The 21509-nt window shown below is 35.2% G+C and overlaps 1 protein-coding gene across 3 annotated transcripts in view; it reads right to left on the reverse strand.

Annotated features, from left to right (window-relative positions):
- Nucleotides 1–744: 744 nt before the first annotated feature.
- LOC136853380 (pyrimidodiazepine synthase-like) overlaps nt 745–21509 on the reverse strand; it is a 62765-nt gene continuing 42000 nt past the window's right edge. For 2 of the 3 annotated variants that reach the window (XM_067128830.1, XM_067128847.1), the window contains exons 6-7: nt 9168–9355; nt 745–2066 (exon numbers count right to left, since the gene is read on the reverse strand). In XM_067128830.1, coding sequence (XP_066984931.1) covers nt 9218–9355 — 138 coding nt within the window. In that variant the 3' untranslated portion in view covers nt 745–2066; nt 9168–9217. The remainder of the gene's footprint in view (nt 2067–9167; nt 9356–21509) is intronic. The other variant, XM_067128838.1, reaches the window with a different exon arrangement.

Genomic DNA, 21509 nt, shown 5'->3' on the forward strand with positions numbered 1-21509 from the left:
CTTTATGTGGTTTGCATTTCTAAATATATTTTTGTATTTCAATTTTATTGCAAATCTTTTGCTTTGAACTTCCTTTTATATTTTTCTTAACTTTAGGCCTTGAAAATTAATAGTTTTGTTTGAAATAGAAGTTTTGGCTTGTCCTCACTCTCCAATTCAAAATTAACTACAGATTTAAAAGGCATGCAATGATGAAGATACTTATAAGAAAGCCCAGTTCCCCTGAGTAAAGTCTTAGTAAAGATGTTGGGGCACAGGCAAGGTGATAACATAGCTAGTGCAAGGCCACTAAATATGAAAAAAATGGCTTGCTGGTACAAAGTAACATAGAAACCCCCTAAATCTTAACTAAAGATAACTAAATGGAAGTTGCTGGGCATCAGATTACTTCCAAAACTCTAACTTTCACCTGTAATATATTTCTTACCTGGGAACTGTTTCATCAATAATGAACCTTCCATCAATTATTATTTTCAAAACTGTTTCTCTTTTTGTACTTCAATCCAATTTTTAATATTAAATGTATGTGTGTGTGAGAGAGAGAGAGAGAGAGAGAGAGAGAGAGAGAGAGAGAGAGAGCAGTCTTTCATTCCCTTGTCCTAACACTGCATATTCTCGCCTACTCTGCAGCCTGATTAATCTCTTAAAAACTGGACCACTGTTGTTACTCATCTACTTTTGTGCAGTTTTCTCTTATCTTTTTAATTTATAATCTAAAGGAAAATCTATAATATATAGATAATGAGAACTCTACAAAACTTTAATATAACAAATGTTACAAAGGTCTTACAATTTAAAATTATCAACACTAGTAAAACAATATAAATTCCCCTACAAAAATATTCTTCTTATACACAATATAAAACTACACAAAAACATGGTAATTATTTCCATACAAATTTTCTTTCCACATACACTTCAATTAAACTGTCAGTACAAAACAACAGAGCATGAATCTAAAGTTTCTAATAAATTCAAGTAGAAAGCGTAGTCTCAGACAATAAGTACAAAGTTTCAAAAATCCTAAATTCATGAAAGACTACTTATACATGAGAAATACATGAATGTTACACAAATGAGAATTGTATACTTCACACAAAAATGCTTAACTATTTCTTATAAAGATATCCATACTAAAGTATACTTTCCTGTTTTGCATGCAAGCCCTGCTCACTTACACAAATTTGAAGCATGACCTGGGGTTGGGAAATCTCCAAATAAGATAAAGTGTCACTGGGCAATGCACTTTCAAAATATAATAAAAAAAAATGACATTGTTCTGCCTTAAAAGGGATTTTCATGGCAGGCTTAGCAGTACAATTATGTCATAAATAAGCAGGTTTCCCATCTTGAAGTTGCTAATTCTTATTATCAGGTGTCAAACTCCAGGACATGCCTCTTCCCAAGTCATTATGATACTGCCTAAAATCTGATTTGCCAACAGAATAGCTATGAATCTGAAGTAAATATGATCTCAGCACAACAGTCAACCTATAATATTTGAAGTTCCCATATTAAGTTTATTTATCTTCATCCCAAGCTAGCTTAAGTGGGATTATGTAAAAATGTTCTCAAAGGAACAAAACCAAATCTTCAATGGCTCTGGCAGTCATATGAATTACTAATGGCACTGTCTCACTTTAGCACCAGTGTGAGTGAGTAGCTGGCCTTACGACAGGTGCTCTATTTGGTCTTTTAAAAGATAAACAATAACAACATCTTTTAAATACTAGTAGCCTTTCATAGTTCTAATGGAATACAGTATTAAAATACTTTAGACAAATTAAATACTGACTGGCTCTTTCATATACTCACTTTTAAAACTACCAATATCACCTATAACAATTCCTACAAATACTCAACAGTCTGCAAGTAATGTAAATTTCTGAAAGTCATACTCAACAGTCTGCAAGTACTGCAAGATTCTAAAAATCACATCAGACTGGAAGTAATGTGAATTTCTAAAAATCATACTCAAAAGTCTGCCAGTAATGTTTATATACTTCAGATGGGATGAGCAAGGCCTTGGTGACAGGATCTTCACACATACTTGAAGTCCATGAAATCTGTAAAAGCAATAAACATTATCTCCATCTGATGTACAAGGTTAAGTTCATATTTTCTAATTATGAACCTCAGGATAATAAACCTGCCAGAAGGAATTGCATTTATGCTTCTTGCACAATATTTTAAAATACTTAAACCTACAAAAGGTATTCAAAATTTGCTATAATTTTATCACATTTAAGCCTATACCAAATAAAATTGTGTAACAAAAATTATAAACATGGCAAAGAATACAATTACCACCAAGAAAAGTAAACTTTACATTCTAATTCTTTACTAAAAGTGTTCAGCTAATAAGACAATGTTCATCCTCATAAGAATTACATCTTTTGTCAACAATAAATCAAGCCCAAAGCTTAGGCCACTTGAATATTATATAAATGTGCTGCATCAGTAACTGTCATTATAGAAAAATAGTTTAACAGCCCACCAACTGCAATCCAGCCTCTCAAAGATCTTGGTCAATGGATCCTTTCTTAAAAGAAGGGCATAGCCTGGAGCAGTAAAAAGCAGATAAGACAGCCACATAAGAAGAAAACAAAGAAAATGGACACATACACACACACATATACACACAACATACAGTATATAATATATAATGTGTGTATAAATTTATATAAAAAATATATATCCATATATACTATATACTGAATATATATATAAAATTATATAGAAAACCCCCGTATTCACGTTCTCACGATTCGCGGACCCACATATTCATGGATTTCTCTTTGGAACGTATCTACCCAATATTTGTGGAAAATTCGCCCGTTCACAGTATTTTTCACTGAGAAATATTCACTAAATACTGTACTTTCATCTCATTTTCATGACTAAATGCACTTTTTGTGATAAAACTATTAAAATACCCAGGTAATGCTCGAGTTTCGATAATTCACCTTACTGTAATTCGATTTTGCAATGGGGTAAGCAGTTAACACTGATACGACAATATTATTTATAAAATATTTTTAAATTTCGCATGGGCGCAGGCAGCAGCATAATCCGGCAGTGAGAGAGACCAAATTACAATAGACACTTTTCCTCCATCTCTTTATCCCATCTTCTAGTTAAAAAAGTAAAAATGAATGATAAAAGTATTGTTAGTAATGTTATACTTTGCGTAAATGTGTACAGCCATAAACAACCGACCAAGGAACTGTTGTTTTGCTTATAACCAAATCGGATAACAACAGCCATTTACCTGTATTTCAACCATCGTATGGTAATAAACAATTACCTTAGGCTATGGCACAAATGACTTCAAGTAGAATAGGAATTATATATTTTTACATTATACCCTTATTCGGTATGGATAAAAGATCGTCAAGGAAATATACTGCTAAATTTAAGCTGCAAGTTGTAGCTGAAGCTGAGAAAACAATGTTCAAGCTGCTAATGACTATACAGTAAACCCCCCGTATTCGCGTTCTCATGCATTCGCGGGTTTCTCTGTGGAACACATCTAGCCATCATTTGCGGAAAATTCGCCCATTTGCGGTATTTTTCACTGAGAAATATTCACTAATTACTGTATTTTCATATAATTTTCATGAATAAATGCACTTTTTGTGATAAAACTTTTAAAACACTCAGGCATATGCATTTTTACAGGGTTTTTCTGTGTTTAAACTATCAAAATGGGCAGTTCTAAGTGTTTTTTGAGGGGATTTAAGTATTCGCTGATTTTTGCTATTTGCGGGGGGGTGTGGGACGCATCCCCAGCGAATACGGGGCGTTCACTGTACTGCAAATTATCGTGCATCGGCAACATGGATGAGACTCGACTGTAATTAAAATGGGAGAGAAAGTATTTTAAAACTACTGCACATGAAAGAACACATTACTGTTATTTTTATGCCGAAAAACAATAAATACGTAAAGCTAGTATTATGATGAAATGAAGTGAAAATAGTGAATGGAATCTTGAATTTTTTTTTACACAAAACAAACGCCCCCAAATGGCCAACGTCATCTATTTACAAAAATAATAGATAAATTAATTTCACTATGAGACATATTTTAGTTATATTTCGACTTAAAAAACTTCATATGATGAAAAATAACCTTGCCCCTTATAAATAAAGTATCTAGATTCTAGAGATTCATTTACACTAACTAGAAGCAAGAAAAGCACTCTGAACTGAGTTAAATGCGGCGAAATAAACACCACGTAAACATTTCCAAACCAAAACACTGATCGCTCTGAATGCAATTTTTAATACAAAAGCAATATAAGAATATATACAATATTATTGGATACAGTGAATTAAGGCATAACATTTTAAAAGATCCATGGAAAAGATGCATATTCATTATGTTGACATTTGTATAATACGATATGCGAATATAGAGTACAGTATAATGTAGGTTATGCTCCCGTGTATGTATGCAATATTCCATACTGTAGGCTAAGCTAATTCTTGTTTGTTATTCAATTTCTCTTTGTATTGAATTATCATAAGTCACTTTGCATGAACCTCCAGAATTAGCTGATATTAATAATTAAATACTATACTGTGTATGTAAAGAGTATATTTTATAGTGTAGGCTAGGCTACCACCTACGTATATAGTACATGGTACCGAATACGCTAGTGTAGGCTGGCAATGTTCAAGATATACGTTTTGGTATTTCTTACGTTTTTCCAATAAACGATGTTTTTTTTGGAACCTAACCCCATCGTAAGTAGGATATTACCGGTATAAGCATTTTCAGTTTGTTTTGTATGTGTTTGAACTATCAAAAGAGGCAGTTCTAAGTGTGTTTAGAAGGGTTCTAAGCATTCACTGGTTTTAGCTATTCGTGGGGGGTTGTGGTATCCTCATCCTCGGGTTTACGGGTTTACTATAAATATATATATATATATATATATATATATATATATACAGGCATTCCCCAGTTAATGGCGGGCTCGGTTAACAGCGATCCGGTTTTATGGTGCTTGTCTAGTGATCAAAATCGGCAATTTTCGGCGCCAAAAATCGCCGATTTCCTCTTATTGGCGCTGAATTGGGTATTGGTGCCGATATATAACCTAACAGAGGCGCCGATAACCTAAAATTGGCGCTTTTTGGTGCCGATAACCCCCGAAAATCACCGAAATCACCAATTTTCGGTTATCACACCCTCAGAAACGGAACCCCGCCGATAACCGGGGACTGCCTGTATATATATATATATACTGTATATATATATATATATATATATATATATATATATATATATATATATATATATATAATTTATATATATGTACAGTATTGGAACATATTGGTTTCAATATATCCAAAGCATTAACAGTAAGGTTTTCTTGGGATTTTTGACGATTTTTTGGTTTACGATGATTTTTCAGTTTATGACACGGCGTAAAAACGAACCCGTCGTAAACCGGGGACTGCCTACATATATGTAATATTATATATATTTATATAAAATATATATATATATACACACACACATATACATATATATATATATATATATATATATATATAATAAAAAACCCATAAAACACTATTTGAACATTGCAACCATATATTTCGAAAGACATATATATAATATATATATATATATATATATATATATATATATATATATATATATATATATATATATATATATATATATATATATAATAGAGCCCTGGTCCTCAACGTTAATCTGTTCCAGTCGAATTCTGAATCAATTTCTCCTATAGGTTATAACTGAAAATGGATTAATCCGTTCTAGACCACCAGTCATTACCCTAACCTTGCCTTTTTATACAAAACATTACGGTACACAAATTACAATTAAATAAGTTCAGAGTTAAATAACTTACCATATTAGAAGCACTTTTTACATTTTTAAATACATACTGTATCGAAAAAATTGACCAAGGACCAATGCGGCCATATTACCGATGGTAGACCGAGCGCCATAGGCTAGGCTAGGTAGCCTATAGGCACTACCAGAATGTATAATGGGCATACACAAAAACTGTTGTTAATAATAATATTGAAAAACAAGCCTGATTATTACAGTAAATTAATAATACAATATTAAAAATAAGCCGAATTACTGTATGTCTGTTATTATAAAATTACGAAAAATTTCCTAAGTGGAAGCTTGTGGTATGAGCGGATGTAAACAAACCAAAGTGCCATTTTGGGGGCATATCGCTGTACTAATTACATAAATGTTGTTTACGTTCAGTATTAATTTATGGTAAATTTCACGCAGAGGCTACCGGAATAGTGTACAAAATCACTGTAAAACATCTTTCAATAAATGTTATGATAGCCTAACATATTTTTTTCCATAAAATATCCCTGTAAGCAGCACCTCTGAGTTAACCTCAGGCTAACCTCTTCTTTACCGAGAAGCTTAAGAAGGCGTTCATTACCGAACAGCACACGTAAACATTGCATTCGCTACAGAAATGCACGTGTGTGTCTGTCTAAAAAAAAATTGAGCAGGAGACCCTGGTTGCCATGTAAACACTTTCTCATCTATAGTATACGTACAGTACTGTATTTCAGAGATTACACTTGTTTTCAAATTAACAGTTATTAACATACTATAGTGTATGTACTATACCAAATTTTTATCATCTATACTGTACACATAATATCCAAATGTCTGAATGTAGATAGCCAACAACGTCAACTAGCGGCAGCTGACTGAAACACTTTTGCTTACAAACATCATATGATTCATCAGGTTGGATTCCAGTTGTTGTTCGAGCTCCGATGCAAAATTTACTCAACATTTCAAACTGATTACGTCGAAACTGACTACTGTATATAATATATTCTGGTAGGTCGAGGATATAGTATGGGTTCTATATAGTATATTTATTGTATATTATATATATATATATATATATATATATATATATATATATATATATATAATATATATATAATATATATATATATATATATATATATATATTGCATATATCGTAAAAAACAGTCCATATATAATGGCCCCGCTATTGGCATACACATACACACTGATTCTATTTATATATCATATATTCTTCAACCTATATATAAAAGATCACCTATATCGGTATATCACACCTACTTAATATATTGGTAATATAATACCAGATTTTTAGATAAGCAGTTTCCTATATATATATATATATATTATATATTTTGTACTGATCTTTATATATATATATAAGAAATATATATATATATATCATATAAAAGGATAAATATATATATATATATATATATATATTAATATATATATATATATATATAATATATATATATATACACCCACATACATATATCATACAAATACACACACACATGTACCACAGGGTGTTAATCCTGACCAATTTTGTCTTTGTATTCAGGGCACTGTCAGAGGACTGATACATAGTAGTAAAAATTTACAACATATATGCCAGAGAAACATTATAAACAAGCATACAGACAGCTGAAAACCAAATGCTGTATTCCCACCTGATAGGTGGGAACAGAAGGGAAGGCATCAGTAAATTCCTTAGCATCTGAGATCTTATTCTGTTTATAAGTCTGTTAATCTATATTGGTGGACTTACACCTTTCGTCCCTGTCTCATGCCAACTACCTTTCCTAAAATATTCACACTTTACCTATTTCTTTTGAAATGAATGGATCATGGTTATACATGCCTTAACTGATAATGATATTTTTAGAAAAGCTTTCTTTTATAAAACTGGACTAAATAATGTTTCTTTCCAATACATTACTGGAAAACTATCTTCTTTGCCCTTCCCAACTGACTGTATGATTTTCACTAATATGTATGAAATTTTACTATTCAATTGCACATATCTTATATATTTTATAAGTTTTTTTAATCTTTTCCAATAATTTTCCAATTTGACCAATATAAAATTTATCATAGGACTTACATTGTATTTGCTACACACATCCTTCAGTATTGCTGGGAAGTTCTTTATAGGTGCTTGTTTAATTGTACTATTAACTCCAAAATTCTTAAGGAGACAGGGAATATCCTTTAAATTATTACTAATTGCTGATTTATTTACTATACTGCTTTGACCACAATAAAAATGTACATAGGCATAAATGCTGGTAGGTTTTCTTACATGTTGTATTTAAACCCATTACTATTTCTTCCATTTACTGTTCCTCTTGATTGTGATAGACAGACTGTAACTGATATCTGAATTCTAAACTCAGACACTAATTCTGACTCCAAATCCTGTGGTTGGACTAAGGCACAGACTTGGCTTTGCTGCCGCACTGGTACCACATTAACTGAGTAGGAAGAGTGAGTAGGAAGAGTTAAGACCTAAGATAATGTGAAGGACATTGACAGACAAAAGAACATTTAAACAGAGAGATGATCTTCCTTCAAACCAATCTGAGTGATGGTCTGCTTATGTACAAAGTTTGACTGAAATCTCTTTTAAACGTATGAATGTTTGAAGAGAAAACAAACATGAAAGACATGCTGACTGACAAACAGATGGACAGAAAGACATATCCCTTCATGCATATGTATGCACGATGGTCTAACTTTGCACCAGAAATTCCTTCAACTATGCAGGAGTTACAATGACAGAGGGACATATGGACAATCACTAACCATGCACACTGTAAGTACAATAAACATCATAAAACTGACCATGTGTGGAGATTTCTTGAACAATAAGTAGACAGATAAAAATGTTAATCTTACAAATACAAAATAAATCAATTGTAAAAAGGGCAGTGCAACTGCAATTCACTGCTTCAAAAGTAAAGTTTTCAAGCTCTGATTCCATATTTGGGTCACTTTCTTTTCTTTTAAAACTTGAAGATTACATCAAATAGAAAATGTAACAAGGCAGCTTGAGCTTTTATTTTTTCTGCTTTCCACATCCATTGTTTCAGAAATTGTTAAAAGGACTGAGTCACTTAGTTCAATGGTACATCAGTGTCAAATGTCTAAATGATTCCCAATCTATTATAAAAAGTGGGATTATGTTGCCTTTGCATAACTTTATAGAAGTCAAATCTTATTAATGGTGGGGTTATGTGAAACTTTCAAACATCAAATTAATAACTTTTGTTGCATGTTGACCAGATTAACTGGTATAAACTTACCAATGTACTTATTATTAAGTGTTAAACTGTTTAATAAAGATCTCTGGATCCTAAAGTCGACTAACTTCTTTGTGCTTTACTTCCTGAGCTTTGCCATCAAAAGTTGAGATGAAATACATATGAGCCTCAAGAGGAAGGTATGTTTCTGCTACAGGAGGATCAGACATCATGAGTTCCATCCATGACATCTGTTAAAAGTACAGAAAATGAATACTATCTGCCTCTACCCACACAATGAGACTCACTGGACCCTAAGTCCTCATATAGATATGGTTTTCAGACTAACTAGTATTTACTAACAAAAAACTATAGTTTTTTATAAGATTTAAACTCTCAATTCCTGGCCATGAGATTTTCCAAACTGATAAATTTAACAGTACAATGTCCTAAAAAAGGGTAACCTATTTCAACTGAACTGCTTCAATTTTTACCGTTTAGTCTGAAGGACTTGCAGTATGAAATAATGCGTAAAATAACGGATGGTTACTGTCACCATCATTTTGATCATAATAATAACAGAAGGAAGTAAACCATCTTTCAGACAAGTTCTGTTGAAAAGGCAGCAGCTTCAATTGAATTGATTTTATAGTATTTCTTTTCAGTTCTTCCAATATTCTTTTCTCTTCTCCTCAATATCATCAACAAACACATTAAACCTGCTAACCTTAACTCATAATCTACTGTAAAATTCCAAAAATGTTGAGCCACCTGGTGAGGAAAAATCCAGCCCAGCCCATGCATGACGCCCTAAGGAAGATAAATATGGTCTAATAGTTCCAATACCCAGTCCATGGATGCCCTGGCTACTATATTGGGATAACCATTATGCATTTCTCAAAAAAAAGACTTCATGTCATGTCCAAGAAGGTTCCTTCAATGAGCAATATGAAGGCAGGCATAATACTATAAAATGCTGATGAGGCAAGACCTAAATAAACATCACTGGCAGTGCCAAGGACAGGTACTGGCTATGTATCCTTGATGTGTTCCATATTTTGAAAAGTAAATCTTATCTAAATATCGCGCAGACACTTCTACTGCTAATGAGCATTAAGAGAAATCCTATCCCAGCATATGAATAACTTGATAGCAACACTACTGATCTGGACCATGCCCTTCTGACAAGACACCCTGTGGCACAACAGGTTCATATCTTGACAACAAAGCCCTTTTAACTTTTATGATTTCGTCACACGTTTTGGATTTGCTCGTCAGATACAAGGCCTCACACCCAAATGCAAGAATATGATGAAATTCTATGTTTGCAGCAGAATTCAACTCTCCATCTGGAGTATCAGAATGAGGTCATGATTACATATTTATACGGGCAGTCCCCTGTTATCGGCGATCCGGTTTTATGGCTCGTCTAGTGACAACGATAACTGGATTTTCGGCACGGATATACGCTGATCTCCAGTTACCTGTGCCAATCCCTGGTTATCGGCACTGATCCCCACTTGTCGGTGGCACCGATCCCTGGCTATTGGCGCCGATAACTGGATATCAGCGCCGATAACCAGGGATCAGGGCTATTATAGCCGATTTTCGGTTACTGGTGATTTTCGGTTATTGTCACACTGTCGGGAACGGAACCCCTGCCAATAACCGGGGACTGCCTGTGTGTGTGTATGTGTGTAGTCACACACACACACACACACACACACACACACACACACACACACACACACATATATATATATATATATATATATATATATATATATATATATATATATATACAAGAAGTCCCCGGTATTGGCAGTGGTTCCATTCTGACAGCGTCACGATAAGCAAAATTCGCAGATTTTCGGAACTTAACGCACCAATAACCGGGGTATAGGCACCGATAACTAAAGATTGGCACCTCTGTATAGATATGTACAGTATAGGTGTCAATACCCAGTTATCGGCACCAATTAGTGGAAATTGGCGATTTTCCGCGCCAAAAATTGCCGATTTTCATCACTAGACAGGCGCCATAAAACTGGATTGCCGATAACCGGGGACTGCCTGTATATAAGTGCCATAAACTCGGATAATGGCAGGCTCGGTTATTGGTGATCCGGTCTTATGGGGCTTGTCTATCGACAAATATTGGCAATTTTTGGCGCCAAAAATTGCAGATTTCTGCTTAACAGCACCGATAATTGGGTATTGGCACTGATACACACCTAACAGAGGTACCGATCTATATACAGTATGTATATTATATAGGCAGTCCCCAGTTATCTGCGAGGCAACCGTTCTGATGGTGTGACAAGTGAAAATCGCCGATAATAAAAAATCTGAGATTTTCAGGGCTTATCGGTGCTGAAAATCGCCAATTTTTGTTGCTAGACAAGCGCTGTAAAACCAGATTGCTGATAACCAACCCTGCCGATAACTGGGGACTGTCTGTATATATACAGTATGTATATATATATATATATATATATATATATATATATATATATATATATATATATATATATATATATATATATATATATATATATATATAAAATATATATATATATATATACAGGGTCCCTGGTTTATTTACGGGGGTTCCGTTCTTGCGCCGCGTCGTAACCCGAAAATCGTCAAAAATCATAAGAAAACCTTACTTTTAATGCTCTGGGTGCATTGAAAACGACGTAAACTGCATTATTATTGAGTTTTACATCAAAAAAACCTTCAAATTATGATTATTCTGCTGTTTTGGGGCCAAATTTCTTCCGTCGGATCGGCGATGACGACGCCAATCGTAACCCCGGAACATGCGTCGTAAGCCAGGAAATAATTTCTGATGAATATATTTGAAAAGCGCCAGAATTCGAACGTCGTAAGCCGGAACCGTCATAAACCGGGACTGCCTGTATATGTATGTATATATATATATATATATATATATATATATATATATATATATATATATATATATATATATATATATATATATATATATATATATATATATATATATATATATATATATATATATATATATATATATATATATATATATATATATATATATATATATATATGTATATATATATATATATATATATATATATATATATATATATATATATATATATATATATATATATATATATATATATATATATATATATATATATATATATATATATATATATATATATATATATATATATATATATATATATATATATATATATATATATATATATATATATATATATATATATATATACAAGGCATGGGTCCAAGTACATGAGACGGTACTTGTGGACAAGTACAAGTACTGAGAGAAAGAGCAAGTACAAGTACAGAAGATTTGCCTGAGACTTAAGTCCAAGTACTTGACAATGTACTTAAGTACACGTACATTTCAGCAGATTTTCTATTATTATTAGTGATATGTTTGTTTTAAAATCAGTAGCAAATATCTAATAAAAATTCACATGCAAATATCTAATGGAGAGAAAATTGGGTGTTATACTACAGCAGTCTTTATGAAGAGGAACCATCCAAAAGGATAAACCTGAGTAGTTCTCACAGTATAAGCCAATGAACCTTATCTCATAGTGTCGAAAAGAGGTGAAGTGATTTTCATAGGGTTTAATGTACAAAAGTGATCAAAATTGGTCTACCCACAGGTTAAGGTAATGACAAAATCTTTCTTTTTATTTTTCAATTTAATTTTATAATGCTATTCTTAATACTGTAATACAAAGTAGATTTCCTACAAAGTAGATTTCCACCGCAAATGAAAAAAAATGTCATACTGTTCAGAATAATTTAAACAAAATTATGTTTTTCAGAAAAACTTTAAACAAACTTAAAAGTTCTAAACAAAATTATATTTCTCTCTCTTTGATACAATTACCAGTTCTCTATCATCTCCTTGTAGGATTTATCATTGCATTTTATAAAATTCTTGTCAGTATGACGACATCTATCTGGGCGAAATACTTTTCATGCAATACTGAAAATCCTTTTTACTGGGGCAGAAGAAGCAGGGACTGATAGATACTTTTGTACCATCTAAGCAAGTGTTGGAAATGTTTCTCTGTGGCCTTTTCCAGTATGCTAGCACATCTCTCTCTTCTGGAATGTATGGCTGACTCAGGTATCTTTGAAATTCAATATCAATAGACTCCTGAATCTGCGTTACATCAGTTGATTGTCGAACTGGGTTACCCATAAAACTAAACAGTGTCTTACCTTTTGGTTCAGTTGAACTAGGTCCTGGTGTATCTTCTGTATGCTCTGTGGCAGGATCCATGCTTGCACAAGCTGTAGTATCTTTGGACATAAACAGGGCTGCAGTTATGACAGAAGACTCAAGATCCACCTTTTCCTCTTCTCCAGAACACCAATTTAATCTAAATCTTGGATCAAGAATAGTTGTCATTTGATATATTTTCCGTTTCTGTTATGACCTCTTCAATCCAAATATCAAACCACTGTTATACTTAGAGTGGATTTTCTCTCAGTGAAACTTGAGCCCTCGCACACATGGAATGACTAGGCTAGAGGAAACAGAATTCTGTCTTTGGGCACAGTCGTGGCCTCCTCAAATGGCTCAAAAATTTCTAGCATGTCATTAAGAACATTTTTGTCATAAGCGCCAAGCTTTGGTGCACCATCCCAACTGTTCAGCTTTTCTTCTGGCACTCTCAGAATAGATCTGATCATCTTTAATTGCAAATTCCAACGAGTAGCACAACCTGATTCTAATTTTCTTTCTCCTTCTACAACATCTGTTGTTATTGTTGATTTATGCACATAAGAAACCAATTTTGATGCTTTGCTCAGCATAACAACTGTCCTGCTTCTTTTAAGCCACCTTTTACGACCAGTTGCAATGCATGTGCAAAGGAGGAATTATGCTCAGCTCGTAAAACTTCCAACAGTTCAGCAGGATCAGTACCACTACCATCCAAATCATCGAGATCCTCTTCTTCTTCATCAGTGTCATTATTTGCTTCTGAGATAGCATCAGGAAATCCTGGCAGAGAAAATGCAGTGATCATATTAGTAGCATTGTCAGTTATGATGTTTGTAATTTTGGAGCCTATATCAAAATCCTTGATGACCTGCTCATACTCTTCCATGATACTGCGTGCAGTATGGCATCCACGGAAGGCTTGCAAGCTAGCACTACATTTTCAAATGACCAGTTTCTAATATAATGAGCTGTGATTCCCAAGTATGATCTTGTCTGATGGCTAGACCAGATATCAAGTGTTAGGCATACAGTTTTTGCACTTCCAAGACTTTTTTTTAAGATTTTCCTTCACCTGTGAGAATTTGTCTTGTAGCAATTTGACTAAGTGCTTGTGTGTAGGTATCTGATAATGAGGGTCAGCTGAATTAAGTAAGCCTAAGGGCTTTCAACAGAAAATGGCCCAAGATCGCACGCCACAGAGTACTAGTGCATCATCCTGTTACTTTTGCCGAGCATCATGTGCCCCATATTTCTTTGGGTCTGAGACTGTAATGAAATCTTCCATGGTTAACTGGCTTGTCCCAGGAGACTCAGTAGTTACCACGAGCTATGAATGATGGCTACTGAAAGACTAAACTACTGTACTACAGAACTGATCATGTTGCCTGCAGACACATACAGGAAGTGAACAGGTTGTCGCAGGTTCATTCTTGAATTGATTGCATGAAAATTGACTGATATTCTGTTGATACACAAGAGTAGATGTTAAATAATTTGAATTAAATGTGGTATATCTTTTATTACTGACATACATAAATCATTATAACAAAAAATCTACATATTATAGTCAGGTTATTGCCACTACTAGTGCAGTTTTTGTTATATGATTAGTTATGCGATACAGCCTACTAAGTATGTAATATACTTAAAAAGAACTTAAAAGTACCTGATTTTTCAAGTACTTTTTGGCCAAGTACAAGTAAACTGAATTTTAAAATCTCAAGTACAAGCACAAGTACTCAAAATTTTGTACTTAAGGCAAAGTCCAAGTACAAGTACTTGTACTTTGACCCATGCCTGATATATGTGTGTATATATATATATATATATATATATATATATATATATATATATATATATATATATATATATATATATATATATATATATATATATATATATATATATATATACATATATATATATATATATATATATATGTATATGTATATATACTTTTTTTTTTTAACGGATGGAACCTCTTTCCAAGCAACCTCACCCGTTTTTACATCCACAACGTAACTGAGAAAGAAATAAAATTCATTTCAATTGTTTTAATTACTAGACCTGTGGGTTCCCACTCACCCCTTCATAAACTCTCCTTAATTCCCCGAAACGGTTAAGCCCTTTAACCCTTTTCTCTGTTCAAATGACTGCCTAAGGCCTTGTTTCCAGGTGACCTTCATGCCTTCTTGGCGCGCCAGACAACAGGCAAAGGAAGAGCTAAAAAAAAAAAAAAAAAAAAAAAAAAAGTTAGCACCGCCCGCCATGGTAAACCCTCCACAAGGTTAACTGGATGCCATGTGGTCTATATAGAAAATGTGACGAAGACTGACCTTTTGCGCCATCTACCTGGATGCTAAGGTGTAATCTCCGAGGTTATAACAGACGATGCACCAGAAATCGAGAGAGAGAAGAGAACAAAACATCAATGAGGACAGATGTCCTTACCCTGTCTGACCCTCCACATGTTCGACCCGGAGGCTCGAACCAGTATACTTTTGTAGTGGCATTCCCCCTTAATTACTTCCTCCATTGTCGACGCCCTATCGAATGAAGACGCCGTCATCTTGACGAAGGTAGTGTACCAGAATAAGGTTTCTTAGTCACAATTCCTGTTACTTCTCTATCTGATTTTAATTTCTTTTCCATTGTGCGATCACCTTCAGTAATTTGTGTTGGTGCATTCAGTGTTAACGTAATTATGGTTTAGTGTTGAACTGAGTTATTTGGCACCATCTGTCCATTCCCTCAGCTGCCTTTGAGCACCTTATTATTCTTGCAAGTATCCGTCTTGCATATACTGCAGATAGGCCCCGACTATGGAATCACTCAGCTCTATCCCATGTGCAGTACCTCTTCCATCCCCTCTGTGATGTTTCCTGTTATGAAGACATCATCAGCATAGAATATTTATCTATTTACCCTGTGTAGGATTCATTCATTTAGCACCTTATTATTACCTGCCCAGTAATTCGTCATTCTTCTGATCTGTGTTTGTTATGTAAATATAATTAGTTAAGAGAACCCCAAGTTTACGTAACCTTCCCTCAAATGAAGAAGACCTTAAGCCACAGTATTTCCCTTGCTTTGTTTGTCTATGAAGCTGCACTAATATTGAGTCAGATGTGTAATAAATACAGAAGGTTTCTTGATAATGTAAAGAACTCCCTCTGTTCACCCATTGCCGCCCAGAACCAAGTAAGTATCCTTGGGATATTCATAGCAACTGGCGTACCTTGCCGAGTATGCAATTGCTTTGCAATTATCAGCAGAATAGCAATTGCTAGCTGGTCTGCATAATTAGAGACGACCCTGGTATCATACCCCCTCCATTTTAAGCACATGAGAAGAGCCAGTTCCACAGCGTAAGTATTAGTTGAAAAATTTTGTTTAGGTTTATGCTAGGTGCAAAAAGTGACTGCAATCATTGTTAAGTAATTGATAGACCACGTGCATGCCAAATTAGTTCATGAGAAGAGAGAGCATATTAACCATTCCATGAGATTTTTGTGCTATCGCATGTTAGCTGCATGTTTTAAGAATAGGGAGCTAGGGAGCAACTTGGTAGAATAGTTAATAAAAAGGAATAGAGCCCCTATTCCTTCATCCAAGTGATGAGGACAATTTGAGTCCTGAATTCCCAGATACTCTCTCTCTCTCTCTCTCTCTTTTTTTTAATCGATAGGAAAAGCTAGGAAGTATTTATGAATCTAAATTCCCACTCTCAGAGAGAATAGTAATTCCTACATGGCATCTTCAATTCCAAGCCACGTGGGCCCATCCCTAACTGTCCGCCAACTTTGATTTGTGACTTCCATTAGAAATTCCATTGCTATAAAAACAGCTCGCACAGCGCTCATATATAAGTCCCTTTCTTTCACTCGCTAATTTTACCCATATGTTCGTGCACCTCACCGCATTTCTGAGAGTAATAAACTTTGAATTCCTTAACTGAGTCAAATATTCCTCGGCAAGCCCGTAGTATTCCTGTAAATTTATTCATTGACGAATATATCAGCGAGAATTTCCTCTTTCATTCATTACTGCGGGAGCCTCCAAGCATGGGAAAAAGGATAGGCTCAGGCAAACACCAGACACACACAAGAGACCCCTGCTCCCCGCCTGACTCATTCACTGACGGCAGACGTCACGAGACCAAAAGTAAACATTAGAGTACTATTATTAGTCACGTGCAAGCTAAGGTTTGTTTTGATAATAGAGAATAAAAATTTCTTTCCTTCCCTACACATAACCTTTTGTCCTCCGGACTGCTCCGTGCATGTGATAAGATTAAGCATTTTGTCTTACCCTGGTGCGTTGGAGATTTTAATATTTGATAGGATCGATGTACTGTTTTCATTATGCCACATTTAAAATTATTTGACAGCGCAAGGAAAATTTCCTTTACACACTATAAGTGTATAACCCCATAAGCCTTTTTTTTAATTAGTTCTGCAGCGTCTCTCCGCAAAATAAAATATACATGAAGGCTTATTTTAGCTTGGGCTAAATTTTTGTTCATTAAGAACTCCTGAGTCTTTTCACACACCCTGAAATTTGAGTCTTATTTAGACATATTAAACCCCCCTTATTTGCGGTCTCACAATTCGTGGGCTCACCTATTCGCGGATTTCTCTATGGAACATACATACACATTATTCACTGAAAGTTCGGCCATTCGCAGTATTTTTCACTGAGAAATATTCACTAATTACTGTATTTTCATATCAGTTTCATGACTAAATGCACTTTATGTGATAAAACTATTAAAATACTCAGGTACCCAGGTAGTGCTTGAGTTATGATAATTCACCTTATGATAATTCGATTTTGCGAAGAGGTAAGCAATTAATACCGATACAACAATATTTAGAAAGGATTTTAAATTTGCACAGGGCAGCTGTGTACAATCAGGTAGCAAGAAAGACCAAATTACAATAGACCAATTTCTTTTCCTCCATCTCTTTATCCTATCTTCTGGTTAAAAAAATAAAAGAGAAAGATAAAAGTGTTGTTAATAACATTATACTCTTTCATAAATGCGTACAGCCATAAACAACCGAACGAGAAACTGTTGTTTTGCTTATAACCAAATCAGATAACAGCTGTTTTGCTTGTATTTCAACCATCGTACGGTAGTAAACAATTGCCATAGTTATATTACAAATGTTAAGTAGAATAGGACTGATATATTTTTACATTATACCCTTATTCGGTATGGATTAAAGATCGGCAAGGAAATATACTGCTAAATTTAAGATGAAAGTTGTACCTGAAGCTGAGAAAACAATGTTCAAGATGCTAATTACTATACTGTAAATTATCATGCATCGGCAACATGGATGAAACTCAACCGTAATTAAAATTGAAGAGAAAGTATTTTAATCAAAACTACTGGGCATAAAAGAACATATATTACTGCTATTTTTACGTCGATAAACGATAAATACGTAAATATAGTATTATGATGAAATCAACTGAAAATAGAGAATGGAATCTTGATTTTTTTTTTACACAAAACAAACATTCCCCCAAACAGCCAACGTCATCTATTGACAAAAACAGTACCTAATTCTATTTCACAACGAGACATATTTAAGTTACATTTCGACTTAAAAACACTTTGTATAATGAAAAATAACCTTGCCCCATAAATATAAAGTATCTAGAGATTCATTTACACGAACTAGAAGCAAGAAAACTATATCCCTCCTCGCCTGCCTCACTGCCTCAACCAACTCCCAGCAACCTCACAAGAATGGACACCCTCATAAGAAACCCATGTGTGGGTATTGTAAGAGAATAGGGCACCCAACTGAACAGTGCCGCTTGAAGGCTGAGAATCAGCCAGAAAACCCCTCTACGTCCTCAAACACGACAACACCCCAACAAGCCACACCTGGGTCGTGGACGAAGGATAAAGGTCCTGCTCCCTCCAGTGGGACAGTGCCAGGTAAAGATTATAGCCGGATTTATTGCCCCGCTTGCAAAGTCTATGGGCACTCCTCCCAATGGGCAAAATGCCCTAATAATAATAATTCAAGTACGCCCGCCCTTGCCTTGGCAGTCACCGACCCAACATCCTTAGGTCCTCCAGCCCAGGGTCCCATATATGTGGCACCTCCCTGAGGTAGGTGCCCTGCCAGCTAGGTCAAGGCATTTGATGATTCTGGTGCACATTCATTAGGCACGAATAAGCCTCAAACAGTTGCATTCGTTCCACCGCCAGTGCCACCTGAGTGCAATGTGCAGTGGCCCCCTGCATCAAGATCGATTCCAGATCCCATTCTGGTGCCCAGCCCTGCCCCAGTGCCAGTGCCAGGAACCCAAATAGATCCCACACTTAATTCACAATCTCTGCCAGTGTCACTTGGGTGCACTGAGCAGTGCCACACTCTGTACGTCCCGAACGACGAGCAATTTCCAAACCAAATATTTAGTGCCTGACCCTGCCGTAGTGCCAGTGCTAGAGCACGTCCCCGATCTCCTTTCCAGGGATCCCAGTCCGGGGCCCCTCTCTTCTCCAGGCTTGGCTCCTCTACCAATGCCAGTAGGAGAGACGGCTCCTTCCGACCACAGCGGAAGCTCACCCAAGGGTGCAGCCTTGCAACCCATGCCTGAGCTGGTCACTCTTACCTGCGAGCCTCTCACGCCCTCCATGACCGCTTCCTCTCTGTCTCAGTCCGCCGCAGACACAACAGTGAGTAAGGGTTCTGCCATGTCTCAAATGGCCGTTGAGCTCAAGGAACTGCGACGGATCATGGTGGAGCTTGCAAAGAAGGCCCCTGCGTCAGCTGTCAAAGAAGCTGACACACGTGGCGCTCAAATACCCTCCCCGGGCTTGGTTCCACCGATTCCCCGACAAAGACAAACCATCAAGGTAAGAGAGGTCCGTGGAGAAAATACCACGGGCGTGGATAGTTCCAGGTAGCTTAAAGAGAGCCCCCGAGCTCTCCTGGCACCTGAGCCAAGCTGGCACAGTGCCATCCCTTTTCCCTACGAAGACTTTGGCACTTCTATCCAGAAGAGGATGTCAGGGCCCTTCACCTATTTATTTCCCTTATAACTCTATCCTTTATTCTTTCCCTTTAACATTTCCCTTCCTTACTCTGTGTATTACTCACTCACATATATTTTATGCCTTACCAAGGCCACACGTTACTTTAATCCCCTCTGCCAATTCAGAGTGCCATTAGTTGTTATTATATGAGTGCCAACTTGGCACAGTGCTATCATCATAAATGCTGGCAAATGATCCTGCCGGAGGAGTCGCCCCCTCTGGCTACCTTTGTGGCCTTCTTGGGCTACAGAATGAACCTAGCTGTTTTCCATTGGCTAAGGAATGTAATTTCGGCATATTTACTCGTCATCTTTTATTCACAATCATTGGTTACTCTGAATCTGTAACCTGTTCTCTTTGTGAATCTCTGTAATAAATCTCAAGTCTCAGACTCGCGACCATGTGATTACAGTGCCCAAATGGCACTGAGCCGTTGCTCAAGTATCATGGAAACACCTAACCAAAGCCACGTTTACTGTATTGTAATGCCTCTTCAAGGCAGACTAACTGCATATGTGCAAAATTCGTAATTGATTATTATTAAGAGTGCATTATCTCTAGAATTAACCTAGCATTAATTCATTGTTTTAACTATGTCATTACGTTATAAGAATATTCTGATTAACACTGCCTTAATGTAATAGGAATTTAATGACAAGAACATGTCATTTCTAGCAGCAAATATTTATTCTCCATTAACATGTGTGTGTGTGTGTATATATATATATATATATATATATATATATATATATATATATATATATATATATATATATATATATATATATATATATATATATATATATATATATATATATATATATATATATATATATATATATATATATATATATATATATATATATATATATAAAGTTAAGTATAACTTAGTTTAACCAGACCACTGAGCTGATTAACAGCTCTCCTAGGGCTGGCCCAAAGGATTAGATTTATTTTACGTGGCTAAGAACCAATTGGTTACTGAGCAACGGGACCTACACCTTATTGTGGAATCCCTCAAAATCACACAGCTGTTTCCTGATTCGTTTTACCGATGCAAACATACCTCAGTTCAGCC

Source organism: Macrobrachium rosenbergii, chromosome 3, assembly GCF_040412425.1.
Source record: "Macrobrachium rosenbergii isolate ZJJX-2024 chromosome 3, ASM4041242v1, whole genome shotgun sequence".
In the NCBI taxonomy this organism is placed as follows: domain Eukaryota; kingdom Metazoa; phylum Arthropoda; class Malacostraca; order Decapoda; family Palaemonidae; genus Macrobrachium; species Macrobrachium rosenbergii.